This window comes from Pipistrellus kuhlii, unplaced genomic scaffold (genome assembly GCF_014108245.1).
Source record: "Pipistrellus kuhlii isolate mPipKuh1 unplaced genomic scaffold, mPipKuh1.p scaffold_m20_p_22, whole genome shotgun sequence".
NCBI lineage: Eukaryota > Metazoa > Chordata > Mammalia > Chiroptera > Vespertilionidae > Pipistrellus > Pipistrellus kuhlii.
Genome location: NW_023425521.1, coordinates 12,939,997 through 12,961,712, shown reverse-complemented (window position 1 = coordinate 12,961,712; position 21,716 = coordinate 12,939,997). Strand labels below are relative to the sequence as shown.

Here is a 21,716-nt window from a genome sequence, read left to right as displayed (position 1 = left end):
CCCCCTGCCAGCCTCCCTTTTAATGGGTGTAGTAAAAGGAAGGGGAGCAGATTATTGCTCTGGAGTGAAGGCTCTCTAGCTGCTAGGTGTAGTATTTATTAGTTTAATAGCATACTAGGTTGCTAATTTTTAATTTAATCTTTTACAAACGACTGGAAACACCATCTAAAAATGACCAGGCAGAAGGGTGGGAGTTGTTGAATCAAAACGAGGGAAATCTCCTCTATGCTTAGGCGTTTCCTGGGCAGGTGTCTGACAGGGAAACAAAAGCGCAGAGCTGGAGGGATTCTAGAAAGGAAGCCGAGTGCTGGGGTCGATGGGATTGGAGATCTTCCCTCGTCCTTCAGTTCTCGCAAAAGGCTTCACCCACAGTGGACACATGGTGTTTGTAGGGAACTTACCCCAGAAGCTGTGCATTTAGGAGGAGGAGGAGGGGAAGGCAGGAAGCCCCTGAGCCACGTGCTATGTTTGAGGAAGCACTTATCCTGCCTGTGCCAGCCCCATCCAAGGCGTTCTTCTGAGTTATCTAATTTAATTTTTCCAATATCCCGATGAAGTATAAATTCCATTGTTATCACCATTTACATTTGGTGATCGCATTAAAACTCAAAGAAATTAAGTCACCTGCCCAAAGACTCCACCCTGCCCCTGAACCTTCCAGAAAGCAGCTGGCCTATTTGACTCCAAAGCCAGGATTTCCCCAGTGCACTCTGCTGCATCTCTCAGAAAAGTAATTTCTCCTCCCTGGATCTGCTCCCTCATCTCAAACATAAAGGAGTGAAGTGAGATGCCCCTCACATCTATTTCTACCTGCATGGGTGCTTTAGCCAACTGTCGACAAATTGGGGCCCATGGTCAAATCCAGACAGCCCATTGGTTTTTAAAAAATCTTTATTGTTGAAAAGTATTACATATGTCCCCTTTATTCCCCCATCACCACCTTCCAATCCACCCCAGCTCCCTGTTCCAGATTGATAATGAATATATGTTTACAAGGTCTTCAGTCCATTGTTTTTATAGAGTTTTACTGAAATACAGCCACACATATTCAGGTATGTATTGTCTATAACAGCAGAGTTAAGTACTTGTGCAAAAGACTGTATGGCACACAACGCCTAAAATATGTTACTATCTGGCACTTTATAGAGAAGATTTGTCAACCCCTGGAATATATCAGTCTACAGGTGTTAATGGTGATAAACTATATATGGTAAACGGAAAAGAAGCTGGAGGGTCACATGTCAACAGCAAACAGTTGGGAGGGAGTAAGAAGGTGACTTCCATCCACTGTTTACATTTTACACTTTGGAATCATTGCTTTAATTTACTCTTTACTAAGTTATAACTTACAGCAACAAGCACAAACCCTAAATGGATAGCCTGATGGCGTGCCCACCATCCCAATCAACATATAGGACTTCCCTAGCACACCAGAAAGCTCCCTCATGACCCATCCGTCTCTAGAAACACCCAGAAGCAACATCGATTTTAACTTCTATCACCATGGATTAATTTTTCCTGCTTGTTAATGTTGTATATACCCTTTTGTGTCTAGGAAAGGTATTCTACAACTTCCTTGCTGACAACTCAGAAAACTGAGAAGTACAAATAAGGAAACAAAAATTACCTTTATGGCATCATCCAGAAATAACCACTCAGCCTTTACATCAACAATTCCTTAGAATGTCCTATGTCTTATTTTCTCATCTTTATTAAAGTGGGGCTGCTCTATCAGTCCATCACCACCTATCCTATGTGAAACATAAACAAAGAGTGTTTCCACTGTACTCTTGTTTCTTCTATTTGGGGGAAGTTTAACCAAGGATTTTATGAGATAACCCATTTAGCTAGCATTTCCGGCTCACATCCTGTAGGACTATCTGCTGGGATGCTTACACTTTCCACAGGAAGGGGTAGGTATTGGATCTGTTCAGGGATCTGTAGCTGCAGTTACTTTGTGAGGGCTCCAATTGCCATAGGTGGCATACAGGAGGTCCACCTGGGCAGGGGGTTAAGGGAATAGATCACCTGCAAGGCTATCTGGACCCTCATCAGGAAATTTCCCTCTACTTTGTGAGACTTCCTGTATGTTCACATAGTTTGCTTGGGGTAGGGGGAAGAAGGATGGGTTTGCCGCCACCTGAATTTTGAGAGAGAAGGGAGCTTGAGAGTCAGGCTGGGCACGGAGCAACTGGAACTACAAATCAAAGTTTTGTTGTTAAAAGGGAAGTGATGGCTGGTTTTTTAATGGGTTTTACCAGCTAAACACAGAAACTGATCTTCATTACACTTGACTGCTTCTATCATGATAGCAAGTGAATAGCAAGTGAGAGAGAGAGAGAGAGAGAGAGAGAGAGAGAGAGAGAGAGCGCGCGCGCGAGAGAGAGACACAGACAAAGAGCGTGTTCTCCAGGGACATTGACTCTGAACACTTCATTATCTTTGCTGAGGGGAGCTGGGTAGGCAGAGAATGTTCTCCCAGGGGGCCCAATTGTGAGGGGGAGGGCCTCCCATATGTCACAACAAACCAGAAGACAATAAGGTGAAATGAAGGAACCTCAATTCCATGAACTCACTGCCTTCCCCTTTCTCAGGGAGCGTCTGAGGTAGTGCAGACTTCCCCCAGGGCTCCAGGCACACAGTCGCCCTTCTGCTGTTTGGCTCCCAGCACTCGTGCCGCAGATTCTGTATCGGAAAGTGGCAGCCTTGGTCCTCAGCAGCCTGGCTTGGATCAGTGACACTGGGAGGACCCGCCTTCTCGCACCTAGATTTGACTCAATTTAGCATATGGAGAGCTGTTGACCTTTCCTCCCCCACATCGAAATTCTTTTCTTCCTGAAACTAACCCCAACTTCCTCCTAATTACCTTGTTAAAAGTGGGAAAGGTAGGAGAGTTTGCTGAGAAGCACCTTTGCCAATTCCTGGAGGGGTCTGAATTTTTGTCCCTAGTCTCTTAGTCCCTCCAACCCCAGCGCTGGGTCTGCTGGACTTTGAGAACCCTAAGCCTCCAGAGGGGCTAGGTTTGACTACTGGGAACTGGCTTCCAGCCTCCCCGGACTGCCAAGCATTATCTGGCTCCAGGGTTTTCCGGGAAGTCTCCTCAATGCACACAAGCCCCCCTCACCCCTGCACTGCAGGTTCCAGTATTTCACAGGTAAAACTGAGGCTTAAAGAGGGGAAAGGGATGTTCTCTGCCCCAGAAACTATGGGTCTGTGATGAGTTGGATCCTAAAAAAAACCGTTCCCCTCTTTTTTCTGCATTGTCTTAGTGGGGTGCTCTTGGGCCTCCTCCCTGCCCTGTCCACACCCCTGGGAGATGCCGGTGAAATGTCTATGGCGCCCAAGGACTCCAGGCCTCTTACCTGGCCCAGACCGAGGTGGAGAAAACAAAAAACAAAACAAAACAAAACAGAACGTATTTCCCTCTTGGACGCCATCTCCACGCGTGCCTCCTGCCTGCGCTGCAGGTGCGGCCTCGCCCCCAGGAGCCGCTCTGCCCCGGAGCTGCGAACAAACCAGAAGTCAGTGGGTCAGGGTGGGACACGCGGCCGTCCCCTGTCCCCCGGCTGCATGCAGGCCGCGGCTGGCATTCGCTGCTGGAAAGGAGGCCCCCCCATCCTATTAATTTTGCTCCGAAAGTGGAGGCGCTTTGATAGTTTGGGTTTAAATTGGAGAGCGTGGCCCGAGCGTCCAGGTCCCCCACCACCACCACCACCACACAGACACACAGACACACACACACACACACACACACACACACACACACACACAGCCGGGGCTGGGGAAGAGCTTTGACTGCTCCCCCTGATCACACATTAGCCTGCGCCTCCTTCCCGCTCGCCTACACTCAGAGGCGACATTTCTGCAAATCTAACCCGGCAGGCTAGGGGAGGGGGGGGGGCGCTAGAGAGACGGGGAGGGGGCTGCAGAATGCAACTAAACGAGGTCTCTGCAACCTGCACTCACCCCGCCTGACCCCCCTCCCCCCTCTTCCCCCAGGTCCCGGCGTCCCTTCCTAAGCGCTCAGTATCTGCGCCCGCTGGCTCCCCGGCCCTCCACCTCCGGCGTCGGTTCGGACGCCTCGGAGCGACTCTACTTCTTCCCTCCTCCTCCAACTCCTAAGTTGCAAGAACACTCCAACCCATCTTCCCCCAGCTCTCACCTGGGCCCCTGCAGCGCAGTTTTCTTCTCTCCGGCCTGGAGCCGGGCCCGCGGCCGGTGGCCGGTGGGAAAGCCCGGACGGAGCCTTCCATGCCGGGCTGCAAACGCCTGGCTTCGCGGGTCCAAAGGTGGGCTCCGGTTTGGCTGATAAACAGAACCGGTGCACGGAGGCCCTCAGCCCCCGGCGGGAGCGCCCTGGGCCCGGCCGGCCCCGGTCCCGCGCGGCTCCCCGGCTCCCCGCGTCTGCCCCTCGGGCTGGCCCGCTCGCGGTTTTCCCCCCTCCCCGCGGGCATTTGCATCTTGCCGAAAGCCGGCCCTCCCCGCTGATTTGCATATCTTATATGGCCTAATGGTGGCGATCATGGCCAGTTAGAAGTTCCTCTGACTTCTCGGAGGAGACTCCCGGGCCACCCCGGGGGAGTCACAGGTGTCTGGAGGCTGAAGGGTGGGGTGGGGGGGAGCTTCCTGGACTTGGGGTTCGTTTGTGAAACTCCCCACCACCCTCTTTTCTCGCACCGACATCCCCCCTCCCTCCCCTTCTTTTTTTTTTTTTTTTTTTCTGTCCTTGGAAAATGGTGTCCAAGCTCACGTCGCTCCAGCAAGAACTCCTGAGCGCCCTGCTGAGCTCCGGCGTCACCAAGGAGGTGCTGGTCCAGGCCCTGGAGGAACTGCTGCCGTCGCCGCCGAGCTTCGGGGTGAAGCTGGAGACCCTGCCCCTGTCCCCCGGGAGCGGCGCCGAACCTGACACCAAGCCGGTCTTCCACACCTTAACCAACGGCCACGCCGCCAAGGGCCGCCTGTCCGGGGACGAGGGCTCCGAGGACGGGGACGACTATGACACCCCTCCCATCCTCAAGGAGCTGCAGGCGCTCAACACGGAGGAGGCGGTGGAGCAGCGGGCGGAGGTGGACCGGATGCTCAGGTAGGTGCGGGCCAGGCGGGGGTGCGCCTGAGCCCACCCTGAGCTCGGCCACCCAGAGAAGGGAGTCCCCGGCGGGGTGCCCCGCTTCTCTCCCCCACACTTGGACCCCTCCCAGCCTCTCCTCCCCTGGCCGGCCCCGAGCCCCGGGCCTCCTATCCCCCGGCTCCCGCTAGTGTCCGGCCGGAGGCGCCCTCCCGGCAGAGCAGGAGCTGGGCCCGTAGAAACCGAGCGGCGGGGCCCCTTGCTTTGCCTCAGGGCTGCCCGCGCACCTGAAGGGGCGAGTGGGTGCCATGGAGCAGCCGCGGGTCCCCGGGAGCACAGGCTCGGGCCCCGCGAGCCTCGCAGGCCACGCATTTCTCCGCCTCTGGGTGCAGGAAAGCGCAGGCCGGCCTGCGGCACCGGCCTGGCCCCGAGTGCTCTGCAGAGGGGCCGGCTGCACCGGGCCGGGTCTGGGGGCGACTTCTCCCATTGGCACTCCCACCCCCACTCCCACTGGCAGCGCTCCTGCTAGGCCCCAGGATCATCCGGAATCCCCCTCCCCAAACAGGTGTAGGTTTGCAAAGGAAACGGGTTGACTGTGGCAGGGCCCGGGTGGACCCGCACTGGGCAAAAGAAAGCGCACGCAATTGAAGCACGGGAGCGGGAGGCCAAGGCGGCTCACAGCCCGGTTCATAGGGAGCCTGGCCGCGGCTGGAGGAAGGAGGGAGTTTCTGGATCAAGGGAAGAACCTCAAGCCCATGAATTGTAGCAAAGTATTTTTGGAAGAAAAAAACAATCTAGAAATTGCCCTGACTGTCTTTGCTAGTTTCTGGATCTCGCCGGTGACATCCCGGCGGCGTCCCCGGGGACCCAGGCGGCTGGCTGGCGGTCCGTCCCCCTGCCCGGGGTCTCCCTTTGCCGGGGTCTCCCTTTGCCGGGCCTCGGAGGCCGGCTTTGGGCGTTGACAGCTGGTTACTGATTGTTGAAGGAGCCGAGCGGGTCCCGTAGAGTGCGGGGCGCTCCCGGCCGCTTCGCCGAGGACCCAGCCCCTCTGCGGCCTCAGGCACCTGGGGGCCGCGGTTCCCAGGCCCGTCCTGCACCTGGGCAGCCTCGCCGCGCGCCCGCAGCGGCGGTTTGGGGTGGGATGTGACCTTGCATTTGAATTTGCTACCTGGAGATCCACCGGTTTACTCTCTAGCAAAGACTGGAGAATTTCTAGATCTTTTTTTCTTCCAAAAGTACTTTGCTACAATTCATGGGTTTGAGATTCTTGCCTAGTTTTCCCCGTGCAGTGGCGGGTTCTCTCTCCCCCTCCCCAACTCCGAGGGTTCGGGGGCAGGCAGGTGAGCCGGGTCGGGAGGAGGGACTGGGGGCGCCGGGGCGGCCTGGAGGTGGACCAGGGCCGGGCGGGGGAACTGAGCTCCCGCCGCTGCCGCCTGCCCCGGGCCCGCTGGGCCTAGGCCTCTCCGCCGGGCCGCGGACGCCCCCCTGCCAGCCGCCGGGCTCCGGGGAAATCTGGGAGAGCCCGGGGCGCCCCTCCGCACCCAGCCCGGCGCGGGGCTGCACGCAGCACGGAGGTAACATAAACCGTAGCACGTGGAGTGAGGGCGTTATTAATTTATTCCTATAAATCATCAACAGAAAGATACACAAAGAGTCGTGATTAGGTTGAAAAGAGAGGCGGGTTATTCATTGGCGAAGCTGTAAACGCGGCTGGGAGAGGGAAGCAAAGCCACACGCGGGCGCGGGGCTGCGGGGCGCCCTGGCCAAGCCCCCCGCGCGGCGCCGCCTGCGATTCCTCTGCGCCCCGCAGCCCCGGCTCCCGCGGGCGGGGACCCGGCCTGGGGGGTGGGGGGGGTCAGACCCTCGCCGGGGTGCAGACCCAGGACTGACCCACGGTGTTCCCCGTCCCGAGCTGCCGCTGCCTTTCCTCCCCCACCTCGGGAGTTGTCGGACTGTATTAAAAGTAATTTTTCAAGAAATGGCTAACGGTTCCCATGGCACCGAGCACCAGGCACAAGCACTCCCCTTTGGGCGCACTCAGTCCCCCTGAGGCGGGAAGAAACGGGCAGGGAAGGTCACTTTTTGGAGCTCCTGCACGCGCCGCCCGGACAACCTTCTGGAAGGGGCTGTGTGGCCGCGGCTCCAGGTGGGGCGGCTCCGGGCGGCGGCGCGGGGTCCGGGGCGGCGGCGCGGGGTCCGGGCGGCGGCGCGGGGTCCGGGCGGCGGCGCGGGGTCCGGGGGTGCCGCTCGGGCCTGGGGGTGCCGCTCGGGCCGGAGGTGTTTGCTCGGCAAGGAGCTCGCGGGGCGGCGGTTGACACCTGCGCTGCGAGCACAATGGCCGCGCGCGCTTCCCGGGAGCCGTGCACTCACCGGGCTCAGGAACCCGGAATATTTCCAAATTTTAAAAAGTAACCGGTTCTCCGAGCTCTTCCCAGCGGAGAGATGTACATTCTGGGGGCAGAACGCCGTAAAGGTGTAACTGCGCCATCTTAGCCCCGACTCCAGCCCTTCACTGCGGCTCACAGGTTTGCTACCGTTCACGGGGTTTTCTTGGGCTTTTGTGTGTGTGGTTTTTTTTTTTTTTTTTAAACCTTCCCAATTGTTGAGCGAATTCACTCTTTCCACAGAACCTTTAGGTCTTAGAACATGACACCGTTTCACTAGGTTTTTTAGACGCACAGAATGAACACAGGTGAAGAAATTCAAGCAAAACAAAGTAACCAAAAGAATCTGTTAAAGCAATAGTAACTGGAGCAAATGCTTTTTCTGACTTTAGCTATTGTTATTCCTATCTGCTGAAAGTGTTTTTCTTCCCTAAAAAATATCGGTGGGAACTACTCACCAGAAATAAGCTTTTAAGTTATCTCTGATAACACGGGTATGTCCAAAATGTTATGTTCTTTTTCTCGTACTGGAGGTGAATGTTTGAAACTGTACTTGCATTTTCTCATTTCTTTTTGTTCTTGTTATTACTTCATTGTACTGTATTAGTTGGAAGCAACCTTTTTTTCATTCTTGAGAAATTCATTAACTTAATCTTAAAGTTTGCATTTCTCAAATACCTCTGTTCTCACGAATTTAATATCAAAGGACTGCTAACATAACCTGTTATTCAAATGCTTACAAACTATACCCATTTAATTACTAGATTTTTAATTCATTAAACAAAATTTATTTGACATATTATAGGCACCCTTTAGAAATAAATTGGTTATTTAATCTGCAACACCATATCTGTTTTGATCTTTACACCTTTTTTTATTGTTTTATCTGAAACTAACTTTTCCCTTCATTTTTTTTTTCGTGTTCTATCAGGCTATTATACAGTAAAGGGCTGTTGATTTTTTAAAAATTAAATATGTAGCTGCATTAAATAGTGTATGTGGAGATATTGTTTCTTTTAACACTTTTTTCTATACTGTACATTGTTTGTTTTAAATGGTATCTCTCAGTTTTAAGTCACCTCTTCAACAAACAAGAAAAGATATTGACAAAGTTTACTTATTATGAATAAGTAAAATTCAAATGCATCAACACATTGTTTTAAAGAAGCCTTTTGCACCTTGTTTTCGCATTGTTTATGAGAAATGAAAAATATAAGTTCTTATCTGAAGCTTGAACTTTAGGAAAAATTTTGCCTTTCCGATATTCTGACCCAGTTAGGGCAGAAATGTCAGAATACAGGAAAACAAGGGGAGAGGTAATATCTTATTCAGAAACCAAAATTGTTTATTTCGCCCCATTAGGTTTTATTTGGGAGGCGTGGCTGTGGTGAAATTTATTTTTTAACTTTATGTGTTTGCCTCAAGGGAGTGACTTTTCAGTTCTTAAAACGTTTCAAAAAATTGGAAAACCATTCCATATCTGGCTAAGACGTCCTCCTTGCATCTCAGGAGGTGGACATATATGTTTTACTCCTATTTTATAAGACAAGAAACTGAGACACCCAGCCAGAAGGAAAAATAATGTGTGAGAGGTCTAGGTAAATTGAGAAACTGATGCTACCCCCTATCCTGGTAGGATCATTCTGCCAGGCACCTCCACTTTCTGATGGGAGACTTTTAAGTCTCTCATTCCGGGCAAACGAAGGAAACCAAAATAAAATAGGATCGTTTCTTTCTGCCTAATGAGGGCTGGCCATGCCTCCCCATTCTTGAAGACGGGAAGTCATCTCCATCTTTCCCCTCCTCATCGCGGGAGAAAGGGATGGAGGTGCTGTACAGGCGCTCTCCTAGAGCACTCTATGGGTTCTGTTTTGGCCTCACCTCTTTCCCAAGGATGCAGCTAGGACAGGGGAAGAAACGGGTGAAGACCAGAGTTTTGCACAGAGTTTAGGTAAAACCCAGAGAAAGAGAACTATTTCTCCCCAGACGTCTTCCACCCGCACCCTAACCACGCGTTTGTCTGCCTAGTGAGGACCCCTGGAGGGCTGCCAAGATGATCAAGGGCTACATGCAGCAGCACAACATCCCCCAGAGGGAGGTGGTCGATGTCACGGGCCTGAACCAGTCGCACCTCTCACAGCACCTCAACAAGGGCACCCCTATGAAGACCCAGAAGCGCGCCGCCCTGTACACCTGGTACGTCCGAAAGCAGCGCGAGATCCTCCGACGTAAGTGTTTTAATTCTGCTTCTGCCTCAACCCGGAGCGACCTTTGCCCTAACCCTGACCCCTGTGGGGTACCTCCGTTTTCACCTCATCAAGAAAGCCTTCACCCAAACCGGTTTGGCTCAGTGGATAGAGCGTCTCGGTCTGCGGACTGAAAGGTCCCAGGTTGGATTCAGGTCAAGGGCATGTACATTGGTTGCAGGCACATCCCCAGTGGTGGGTGTGCAGGAGGCAGCTGGTCGATGATTCTCTCTCATCGACGTTTCTGACTCTCTATCTCTCTCCCTTCCTCTCTGTAAAATATCAATAATATATACTTTTTTTTTTAAAGAAAGAAAGCCTTCGTAGCACTTGTTACGTATAATGAAGCTAGCAGGTGGATATAATGAAGCTAGCAGGTGGATTGGGCTGTCCTAGTCGCTGTATGATGGATTAGCCTACAGCATTTTCTTCTTCCACGGTCCCTTTACTGCCTGGCCTGGTGTTTTGACAAGTCCTTCAGTGTGTGCAATTTACCTTGAAATTTTTGGCCCCTGCTTCCAGTGACTTTCTCTTAGAAACCAAGACGGTAACAGAGGAATATTACCCTCAAAGTAAGCAAAGCAGCTCCCCTTGACACAGATTAAAGTTCCCAAGGAAGACATTTCATATTTGATCGATGATATTGATCGCTGTTACTGTTATTCCTTTCCCCTCTGGAAAAAAAATATTTTTAAAAATAGAGAGTATTTATATAAATAATACATCCAGAACCTGATCATGTTTGTTGTTATTGTTGTTGTTAGTTTTTGTTTTGGTGGGTGTGGGGATAGTTACTGAGTTCTGAAGCAATTGAAGGCGCTACTCACATTGACTAACATTGGTCGTTTGGGGACCTCAGCTTGTAACCCTGTCTAATGAAGAACTGCTTCTCACTAAGGCAGGACTCAGTAAAAGTGTCTGCCGTTGGAACTCCGACCAATCAATTCTTGTCATTCTCATTCCCAAATTTCCTCTCTGTCCCAAGATCTCTTTCATTCAATAATACTGAGAGATTTTTGTTTTGAAGTCTAAGGAAGTTTGAACTTCATTTGAATAGCCAGAGTATGAATAACATTTTTTTTTAATTTTAGGAAAAGTATACTTTTCTATGATTCTTTAATTATTTTTAAAATACGTTTTTATTGATTTTAGAGAGAGGAAAGGAGAGGGGGGGAGAGAGAGAAACATCCATGTGAGAAACATTGGCTGCCTCCCGCATGACCATGTATTGAGCCCCCAACCTGGGCATGTGCCCTGACCAGGAATCGAACCAGTGATGTTTCAGTGCATGGGACAATGCTGAGCCACACTGGCCAGAGCAATACTTTAATTATTTTGATTTTATACTTTTCCTAGGACATTTTTGTATGAATTTTCAGTCTTCCACACACTGTCCCCTGGGCTGTGAGCTTCTCTGCCTTTGTCAAGATATTAGTTTCCATCACTTTCTGGGTTAGTTTTACCCCCTTCTAGCTGGATGGCCACTTTTAAAAATCATTCTTAATTGGACTTGGTATATTTTGGAGTTACGCCCATTTCCTGCCAGTTTGTTTTCTTTCTTTCTCCTTCTAAACATACATGTACACATAATTTTCCTAGCCAAAATATGTGTTGTCATGGCTGGGCTATTAATCTGCAACCCATAGTTAAATCATAGATGTAAAATTTTGCTTTAAACATTTTTCCCTATCTACCTTAGCCCTATCCACTTTCATCCCACAAAACTCCTCCAACTAGGGTTGACAGATTTAGCAAATAAGCATACAGAACATCCAGTTACATTTGAATTTCAAATAAACAGTAAAAATCATTCTTGTTTTCTGTCATACACTGCTCCAGAGTGATTAGCTCAGTACTATTGTCTCAATGTCTGGGGGCTGGAGAGGCTTTTATGATGGAAGGAAAAGTTTTTTAGACATTCATCTTACATTGTGGTCATTTGCTCTTTGGCTGGAGGCATTACATGGATAGATTACAAGCAGTAACGTGACAGCTCTTTGCTGTGTCGGGGAAGGGGCTCTGGGTTGGTCCATCCTCCGTGGTGACTAGTTCGGGAAAATTTTGGGTTTCTGACCTGAAGCAACTCTGTAATTCCCGAAAGTCCATTATCGGGAGCCAGGCCCCATGCAATAGCTTTAGCTTGAGCTGCCTCCCTGTGTTCAGGGGGGCGTTCCCTCAGAAAGGAGAGGCCAACTGGGAGCTTCTAAAAAGATAAGAAATCCTAGAAAATGTCTCAAGATACTTAAGAAGCGGCATTTTACAAAAATGTATGATAGTCTGCAGGGGAGTTTTTACATTGTTGTTCAAAGTCGAATGAGACCTAAAGCTTAAGAGCTTCAGGAACATTCTGAAAATACTATATGAGCGTCTGTGAGGTGCCAAGCACTGTGCTGGGCTTCGAGATACCCAGGATCTTTCCTCCGGAGACTTACAACCTAATGAAGGGATGAAATGTTTGAATAAATAATGGCAACTGCCTCCTAAAGGCTGTTCTAATGGTATTACAAGGGACATCGGAGGAATTGCTAAAACTGGCTGGAGACATCCTGGAGGGCTTTCTGGAGGAGGTGACATTTGAACCAACGTCTGACAGATAAAAATTAGGAAGTGAGATAAATAAAAGAGGGACAGTGTGGATGGGGTGGGAGAAAGGAAAGGGAGCTAGGATAATTTTTTAAAAAGTTATTACTTGATTACAAATTTTCTTGAGAAAATAATAAAGGGTAATATTCCTGGGCCCTTCTATGCATGTAGAATCTCCTCGTCCATGCCGGCCTCTGAGCCTATAAAGGATTTGCTGCACCCAGCTTCTCCAAATTAATTTTTATTAGCAGTGAACATTTTCTTTCTCTTCTTATTGCCTCATGCCCCGCCCCCGCCCCCCATTAATCTGGAAAGAAGTGGAGAGTTGGTGGTGGCTGGAAAACCTGGGAGAATCTTGTTCTCCAAAAACTGAGAGAGGTTAGGGCCAAGGCTCTGACGTAGAGCCTGGGTGTTACTGAGCGCCTACAGGCAAGTCAGCCTGGCTGAGCCTGAATTCTGAGCCCCCTGTGGGCTGCTGCCTTCTCAGAGGACAGCCCACAGACAGGCAGCCACCACCCTGCCACAGACAGAACTTCAGGGTTTAGTTTTGTTACCTCCACTTGAGTCAGATTTGAAGGTTTTGTAAGTGTATCATTTGTGTTTGGTTTTTTAGTGAGAACTGATGCAAAGGATGTGGTTGAGTTCATATCCTGGCATCTGCCCCACATCCATGTGACTTTGGGCAGGACATTGAATCAGGCTGAACCCCAGTTTCTTTATCTGTAAAATTGAGAGAGCAATACTTGTGGCATGGAGAGGTTGTGAGAATTAGGGAAAGAGGCACATTTAGAGAACTTGGTTCAATAAATGTGAACTGTTATTACATGCATTCACATCAAGTGCAGAACCTCAAGTTGATCCTGGGTCCTTAGGCTTAGCCATACTGGCTTTTGGCTACTATTCATGGTGATGCCACAGGGCCACCGAGAGGAGAGAAGATCCTGAGACAGACCCCCACTGAGCAGAGAACTTCTCTCTGCCCCTCTGACTGCTTGTCCCTCAAGTGACTGTATTTAGATTGCTGCTATGAAGACCAAATGATATAGGAGGCGTGAAAGCACTTTGAAAAGTATAGTAGCTTCCATAGGAATTGGGGTCATCATCATCATCATCATCGTCATCATCATCTGACTAGGGATAGATGTTCTGATACGTTTAGAGCCCTTTAGGTTTTCACCCAGTCCCATTCATTCCACTGAGGGGCCAGGGACTATAAGTAACTTGGCTGGGACTGGCTCTACATTTATCCCACTGGGTCAGGGACTTCCTGCCAGTAAATTGGGCAGAAACTCTCCTAGGTATCCCAAGGAATAGTTGGGGACCAGTGAAAACAGAGCCCGAAATGGCCTGAGAATCGTCCAAAGTGGGGGGGATCCAGATAAAAGGCCCCAGTGACATGTTCCGTCCATCAACCTGGGAGACTGCTCATGGCCAGTCCTCAGTTAGTTAAGCAGAGCCCAATACCACCTGCAGCGGGGGTTCCTGAATCCAGGGGCATCAGGGGCCCACTGCTCCTTGTGATGTACCAAAGTGGAAATTAATCCCTAGATTGGTATGGTTGAGTTCCCCATTGCTGGAGGTTTATAGATGGAGGACCACATGGTAGAGTTTGGTAGAGGGGATTCAAAGATTAAGCAGTATTAAGTAGGCCTGACTTTGAACCTAGGATGTTGGATCTAGTTGTCTCTGAGACCTGTGGGTGTGACTTCAGGAACCAAGAGAGAAAAACATCAAGGTCCCGAACATGGGGACCAGGAGCTAGGAAATGAATCCGTTACATGTCCTGGCTCAGCAGAGTGCTTGGCCCCTATGCTCATTCATTTGTAAAACGAAATCAGTCACCCGATGAGCACTGCTTCACGCAGATGTAAGGAAGAGAACAACAAAGCTCTCTCCTTCCATAAGTAACTATCAAATCTCACTTAAGCCATAAAGCTAGGGTATCACCACTGAGCAAGATGCCATCTTTCTTTCATTCTTTCAACCAAAATGAGTTGAGGGTCATGATATGCCTGGATTCTGGGAGCTAGACAGACGGGGAGCATCGTTCCATCTGCATTTTTCTTTCTCCAACTCACGAATGCCATTCCTAGAAGTGTCCTGTGTTTATTGTCGCCTGCATTTGCCATCTCTCAAATGTGTGGGTGGGTCTGTAAGACCTTTCCCTCATAAATAGACCCCTGGGTGTACACATACACACACACACACTCACACACACTCACACCATTGCCTTTGAAATTATCTGATACTTTAAAAAGAGCCATTTCTCTTTCCAATACAAAGCTCTTGTTTTGTTTATTTTGAAGCTGTGGTCAGAAGTTTGAGGTTTTCCTAAGAGCATAAAATCATCATGAAGATGCCGAGGGCATATGAGGAGAGAGGAGGGGTGGGGAGAGCTATTTGTCTTAACTGCAAATTGTACTTTTTAGCAGTTTCCCCCCCGAGATCTGAGACTTGGTTGAGTTCATCCCCTTGACATCAAAATACAAGAGTTCAGGATACAGAGGGTTGCTTCATGTCTGAGGCCAGGGAACCAATGGGAAAAAGTAATAATAAATTGCTTTTATAAAAAAAAATGCGTGGCCACCTTTGAGCTCCTCCAAAGAAAGGAAAGGGTGGCTTTGGCGGTGTGGACTGAGGTGGGCCACGAGGGGCCTCCCCGGAACCTCCCCTGTGTATCCTCGCGTACAATAACGGCAGGTCGCAAAGCTCAGGGGAGAGGAATAAAAATGTTTTTGTTCATCTGTCTGTCTGTCTGTCTGCCAAGTGAAGGCTTATAGACCCTATCAAATCTACTCCTTTCTCTTTTTTCAGAATTCAACCAGACAGTCCAGAGTTCTGGAAATATGACAGACAAAAGCAGTCAGGATCAGCTGCTGTTTCTCTTTCCAGAGTTCAGTCAACAGAGCCAGGGGCCTGGGCAGTCCGATGATGCCTGCTCTGAGCCCCCCAACAAGAAGATGCGTCGCAACCGGTTCAAATGGGGGCCCGCATCCCAACAAATCTTGTACCAGGCCTACGATCGGCAAAAGAACCCCAGCAAGGAAGAGAGGGAAGCCTTAGTGGAGGAGTGCAACAGGTAACGCCACCACCGGAAGCTCCCTGGAGCAGGCGGGCAGACACACGGACCTGAGACCTATCCCCTGGGTCCTGGGATATTGAGACACTGGTTACCCAGACAAATGTGGCTCAACAAGGGCCTCCCAAAGCATGTTCCATGGAACTGTAATTTCAAGTTCTTTTTTTTTAAATACATTTTATTGATTTATTTTTATTTTATTTTATTTTATTTTATTTTATTACAAAGAGAAAGGGAGAGGTTTAGAGAGTTAGAAACATCGATGAGAGAGAAACATCAACCAGCTGCCTCCTGCACACCCCCTACTGGGGGTGTGCCCGAAACCGATAGATGCCCTTTACTGGAATCGAACCTGGGACCCTTAGTCCACAGGCCGACGCTCCATCCACTAAGCCAAACTGGTTAAGGCATCAAGTCCTTAATAAATAAATTGGAGGACCATCATAGGCATACTTCTCCATAGGCAGTCATAAAGGCTCTGTGTCATAAAGGTCCTGCAGTCAAGAAACCCACTTAGCTTTGTTGAATCGGTTGTGAACCATGGAATCTTTTCTCCTGGGGACTCCCTGTGTGAACTGTTATTCCAGGGAGGACAGTCTGGAGAGTGCTGGTCTAGCATATGGTGCCAGTGAAATGGGACTCACGTGTTTGGCCTTTGTATAAACCAGGGGAGAACTGTCCACGAGTCCCAGGCTGACTGTCCTCAACCAGATGCATATCCATTGGTCCCAAAGGAGACTTGGGTCTGTTCAGTGCACTCTACCCATACTGATTAGAGCTCTTTTATGTAACAACTACATGTAATTTTAAAGAAAACTATTAGATATCCTTGAGATATCTTTTTGTTTCATTCCTGCCTCCATCATCCCTTACTCCAACAATGACTTTAAAAGAGAATTTTTTTTTTTCTTGGTTTCAGGGAGGAAGGGAGAGGGAGGGAGGGAGATAGAAACGTCAGTGATGAGAGAATCATTGATTGTCTGCCTCTCGCACGCTCCCACTGGGGACCAGGCCCACAGCCCTGACCAGGAATCGAACTGCGACCTCCTGTTTCATAGGTTGACGTTCAGCCTCTGAGCACCACTGGCCAGCCATCTGACAGTGACTTTTTAAACATTCTGTTCTTGGCTCTGGGCTCTCTCTGTGTTTGGCTGGATTGGCTCTTATGGCTCTGATGGTGAGGGAGGTCAGGCCAGGAAATAGGAAGGTAGAGCGGTCAGCTATACATGTCACAGAGTCCTCACATGATATCTAAGACTCTCTCTCAAATCTGCTTATTTTCACTCTTAAAGTGAAAAAAAGGGTCTGGCTTCCCCTGGCACTCCTTTGGGGTGTCCAAACCCCCAAAGACCAGAATTCCTTTAGAGTGCTGTGAAGGGACTCAAGAGAGCCAGTGAAGGACTTTGCCTTTTGCAGGGCGGGAAGAGCAGCGATATAAGGAGGCGTCAAGAAACCCACTGAGCTTTGTTGCCTGGCCCCAGCTTCCTCTCTTCTTACTGGAGCCTCGTCAGAGGCTAAGCCCCTGGCTTCCAGGCAGCAGAGCTTGATGGTACTGTGTTCAGCCCATGGCAGCCATCTCAGCAGAGAACTACATGGGCAACTTCTTCTCTGGACAGGTTTTCGCCAGGCTTCCGCTCTCTCCTCGGCCTCTTCACTCTCCTCACCAAAACCATTGGGGTTATGTGTTTGGGGCCAAGCAGAGCCAGCCGCCCCCGGCCACCCTCGCTCACCATCTCCCCTCTCTCCATTCTCAGGGCGGAATGTTTGCAGCGAGGCGTCTCCCCCTCCAAAGCCCACGGCCTGGGCTCCAACCTGGTCACCGAGGTTCGCGTCTACAACTGGTTTGCCAACCGCAGGAAAGAGGAAGCGTTCCGGCAGAAGCTGGCCATGGATGCCTACAGCTCCAACCAGACGCACAGCCTGAACCCCCTGCTCTCCCACGGCTCCCCCCACCACCAGCCCAGTGCCTCTCCGCCCAACAAGCTGTCAGGTAGGCAGGCCCTGGACCCTATGGCCTCGGCCATCCGACCGACCCGTCTGCTTCTCCCCAACGTCTCATCTGGCTCAAGGTTTTTCAGAGGAAAAAATGCTTTGGGATGGCCCAACAGCCAGCCCCCTCCTGTTGGCAGAATATATTCTCGTGAAAGGAGTGTGTGGCAGTGGTCAGGGTTCCTCCTGAGTCCTTGCTCCGCCTCCAGAGAGCCCTCTGCCCCGCTCTTCTCTGGTCCCGTTTCCTCTCCCTCTGTGGCTGATGACCAGCAGGTCAGGGCCGCCATCAGATTGGACCGAGAAGCCTACCTGATTGGTGTGCTAGGTGCAAGCCGCAGGCAGAAAGGTTGCCTGTCCGGAGCCTGTCAGGGCTGTCAGGGCTCTGTCCAGCTCCAGCAGGAGGAGCCCAGGGACCTCTGGGGAAGGGCCACTCTGTGGGCAGCCTCTGCTTGTTGGTTCAGTGTTCTGCCAGAGTTAGGGTGGAGTCACTTGTAATATTTGCAGTGATGAGTTGGCAAAAAACCAACTGAGTACCTGCTGTGTGTGTCTGTGTGCCAGGCCCTGGCCTGGGTTAGGATGCCTATGCTGTGGGGTACGGGCTTGTCAGGATGGAATCCCACATCCCCATGGTGGGAAAGCACCCCTCTATGCTGCGTGTTGTTGCATCAGGCATAGGCGGGGGTGCGTATTTCCCCCTGGGGCTTCGTCCTTGCAGGAAAGCTGGCTTCCTGGGATGGGTGTGCTGATCGAGGCTGGTTTGATGGTTGTATAGACAAAGTGTGATGGTCCTCTGCCTGCTCTGGGATAGGACTCGTGAAAGGAGAGCCAAGCACCATCTGTAACCGGGGAGTGGCCCTGAAACCTGTTCCTCCCCTTGCCTGCTGGTTGCCCTTTGCTGGGAGAGGCTGGAGATGTGGACCTAAGTGTTGGGGGGGGGGGGGGGGGGGCAGGCTCAGAGCAACCAGCTGGGTGGTATCCAAGCATTTGTTTCACACTGTACCCTCCCATAGCATGACCTCTTCAGGGGTCTCTGGGAGCCTGCAGCTGTCCAGTGTAAAGCCCACACCAGGACTCAGAACTTCTCTGGACCCAGATCACACAGAAGGAAGGGCTCAGCCACATGGGGAGAAAGATTGGTCAGTGAAGCCCCCAGACCAACACTGGCCTGACTGCAGAGTAACTTATCCCCTTTATGGCAATTCAGAGCAGGGTTCAGAGGACGGTGGCAAACGGCTTGTGGCCGGCACCGGCACAGAGCAGCACCAGAGCGCTCGCTGACCGCAGTGATCCATGGAGCTGGAGCTGGGAGCTGCGGGGGGCGTGGCTGGGGCAAGGGGCATTATTGAGAAGACAATGGCTATTGTCCTGGGACTTGTGATCTCCACACCAAAGTCAGGGAGCCTGCAAGCCAAACAAAGGCCCAGCAGCTTTCTGACAAGCTGGGGTTGTGGTGAGGTCACCACGGAGTCCTTAGCTCGGGCGTTCTGTGTATTGACAGGAGGCCCAGGGAGCTGGGCCGGAGGGATGGCAGCAGGTCCTGGAGGCCAGGCAGGGCCTAGACCCACCTCTGGTCAGTCTGAGAAGGTGCATCCTAATGGAAGTGGATTTTCTGGGGTCCCCAGAAATCTTGACCTTTAAAAAAAAAAAAAATCTTGGGGTATTAAAGTTGGAAGTGATGTTGAAGAAGGAAACTGAGGCTGCTGATTGCCATGCCGTGTCTTCCCAGCACAGGTGTGCTCTGGGCACGTACCACGTCCCAGCACCGTGCTAGCGATGCGGAAGTCACATGGCCCTGCCCTGGCGAGCTTATGAACTAGTTGGAAGGCATCATGCCAGCGTGGAGTCCCCAGAACTAGCTTGGAATGGAGATCATCTTCGGGGGGTTCATGCATCTTTCTAGGGACAGGCTGCTATCTGTAGAGCCAGAACCGTGGGATGCTGTTCCCTTGTCCTGTCTGCCTTTCCCTCCGCCTTAATTTTCACTGAGGGCTCATCAAGCTAGTCCTTGTCCACACCTGGGGACTGGATTCTCTGGACTTGGTTTTGAGTCCTGGTGCTAATCAACCACGTTAACTCCCATAACTACGGCGTGGCCAGTTCACATAACGTCTTTGGGCCTGACTTTACTGCCTGTAAAACGGAGAGAATAGCGCCCGCCTCTTAGGGTCCACGTGCGGGTTAAATGAGAAAATGTATAAATGCTATCTTTCCCAGGAACCCATAACTACTGTCATTATCATTATCATCACAGACAACTAAAACAGTGGGGGGAAACGATAGGCAGCAGGAAGCTATTTCCTTTTACGTTTCACACACCGGGGCCTTATTGCTGAGAGGCAGTGGGATGTAGCCTGGGCTGGGCTGGTGCCTGGGGTGCAGGCAGTGGGGCTCAGTCCCAGTGTCCCCCCCCGTCAGGCTACCAGGGCGGGCGGCACAGGAGCTGTGACAGGCTCTCGGGAGAGCACCTGGGGCCGGGCAGACACAGGCCGTAGCCCAGGGCTCAGGGAAGGCTTTGGTCCGGCAGAGCCTCATGTCTTTCCTTCCCGTCACAGTCCCCACGACCAAGGTGAGGTCTCTTGGTCTCCAACCAGGTCCAAACTGTAACTGGATGTGGTGGCCGAGGAGAACCCAGCATGCAGCAGTCAGCACTAGCAACCTCTCAGGCTGAGCTGTGAAGACAAGGCTCCAGGCCCCGTCCCCCCATACCTCCTCCCTCGTTCCCCTCCAAACACCAGCATCTGAGCCAGGAGGACTGGAGGCACCTTAGAGACACGTCTTTCCCTTCAGGCCTCTCCCCTTCGCTCACCGAGCCCCTTCCCTCCCGGCCACGCTCGGCGCTGTGGCCCACTCGCCCACGATGACCACAGCGTGACCCTGGCCCTGGAATGTCCCGCACAATGGGAGCGGCAGGAGGAGCGCTTTGCCTCTGTCAGCGGCTGATTGGTTACAAGGTGCCCTACAAACACCCTGTCAGCAGAATCAGCTGTTTTCGGCGCGGCCCCTCCCGGCTTTACAATCACACAGCAGCATGCAGTCCCCGGTTGTCATGGCTTTGTGTCCCTTCTGCATGCTTAATTGACAATTACGCTGGGGCTTTGAACCAGCCTGGCTGCCGCTGATGGGCCTTCATCTTTCCAGGGAGTGTCACAGGGGCACCCTTTGTTTGCTCTTCTTGGGGGCCTGGAGTTACTGTAGCCCGGCTGCAGGCGGCCATTTGTCTTCAGCCTGGAAGGCCTTTATCTGCACCCCCAACCCCCCATCCCACCTCTTGCCAGCAGGAGCTGTCCCTGGTTATAGGCCCCATGACAGCCCATTCTGAGGCCATTGAGCAGGCCCGGAGTGATGGCCCCTGCCTCCCTTCTGGGGTGGAATCAGGAGAAAGGCCCCCAAAGGTCAGAGAGCAGGGCCGTGGCAAGGAAGAGGACTGGTTGGAGACTGGTGCTTGTATTGATCGGCTTGCGGAGGAGGAGGAGGAGGAGGAGGAAGTTGGCATGGGATGGGAGCTGGGCTCGCCTTGGGCCAAGCCATGGTGGCCTTGCTCGCTCTGTACCCTTTGCTCCAATCTGCAGCGGACTCATCCGGCCACCCTCAGCAAACTCACCCCACCACCCTCAGCAGACTCACCTCACAGCAAAGGAGGGGCAGGTCTTCACCGGCCTCCCTTCACCCCACTCACACTGTCTTCATTCTTCTGGCACCTTTCCAGATGGAGATCGGGGCTCACTCTCCTGGAAAGAAAGGGGGGCACAGGGGTGAGCTACCCTGGAGCATGCGTCTTTACTAAGAGGAGATGTTCATTTTTGTGGCTGCTTACTCCTCCCTCCCTCTGTACTCTAGTCCTCTCTCTCCAAGCCCAGCGGACTTGATTGTCCTGATGGTCAGATCAGAGCTTGGAAACCAGAGCATCCTGCCTCCTCCTCATCCCCTTTCACATCTCCTCAGTCATCGGCAGGAATCTAACCCTGGATGCCAGACAAGCCTTACTCTGGGCAAGGGTATCTGTACGGTTGCTATCATTTTCCTTGATGCTAAAGTCCACAGGACCCAAGGAAATCTCAAAAGTGCCCAGTGGCAGGGTTGTAACATAACAGCTAGTGTTGATTGAGTACTCTTTGGGCACCAGGCTCTGGGCTGAGCACCTACATACATGCAGCATCTTCGACAACAACCCTGATGGGTAGAAACCACCTGTTTCCTCATCCCCATTTTACAACCAGGGAAGGTAAGATGTTTAGAATCTAAGTGATTTGCCCAATTTTATATAGTTAGTAAGTGGCAGAGATAGGTTTTGAGTTGTCAGGCCCTGTCTATCTCTCTTTGCTTTATACAGGTGCTGAGAACTTTCCAGTCACAAAAACCATCTCTCTCTC

At 51.4% G+C, this 21,716-nt stretch overlaps 1 protein-coding gene and 2 long non-coding RNA genes across 7 annotated transcripts in view; 2 read left to right on the top strand and 1 right to left on the bottom strand.

Moving 5' to 3' along the window:
• The first annotated feature begins 954 nt into the window (after window positions 1-954).
• Window positions 955-2,501, top strand: LOC123652928. Its single transcript, XR_006742505.1, has 3 exons — window positions 955-1,602; window positions 1,875-2,315; window positions 2,382-2,501. It is a non-coding gene; the product is annotated as an uncharacterized LOC123652928 (long non-coding RNA).
• LOC123652929 lies at window positions 2,404-4,396 on the bottom strand. Its single transcript, XR_006742506.1, has 2 exons — window positions 4,163-4,396; window positions 2,404-3,504 (listed from the first exon to the last, which is right to left on the bottom strand). It is a non-coding gene; the product is annotated as an uncharacterized LOC123652929 (long non-coding RNA).
• Window positions 4,397-4,406: 10 nt separating this feature from the next.
• Window positions 4,407-21,716, top strand: part of HNF1B (HNF1 homeobox B) — a 53,028-nt gene continuing 35,718 nt past the window's right edge. Inside the window, exons 1-4 of one of the 5 annotated variants that reach the window (XM_036450997.2) lie at window positions 4,407-5,083; window positions 9,478-9,677; window positions 15,171-15,357; window positions 17,112-17,347. In XM_036450997.2, the coding sequence (XP_036306890.1) occupies window positions 4,734-5,083; window positions 9,478-9,677; window positions 15,171-15,357; window positions 17,112-17,347 (973 nt within the window). In that variant the 5' untranslated portion in view covers window positions 4,407-4,733. Of the gene's footprint in view, window positions 5,084-9,477; window positions 9,678-15,092; window positions 15,358-17,111; window positions 17,348-21,716 lie in introns of all 5 variants that reach the window. The other 4 variants (XM_036450996.2, XM_036450995.2, XM_036450994.2 and 1 more) reach the window with 4 other exon arrangements.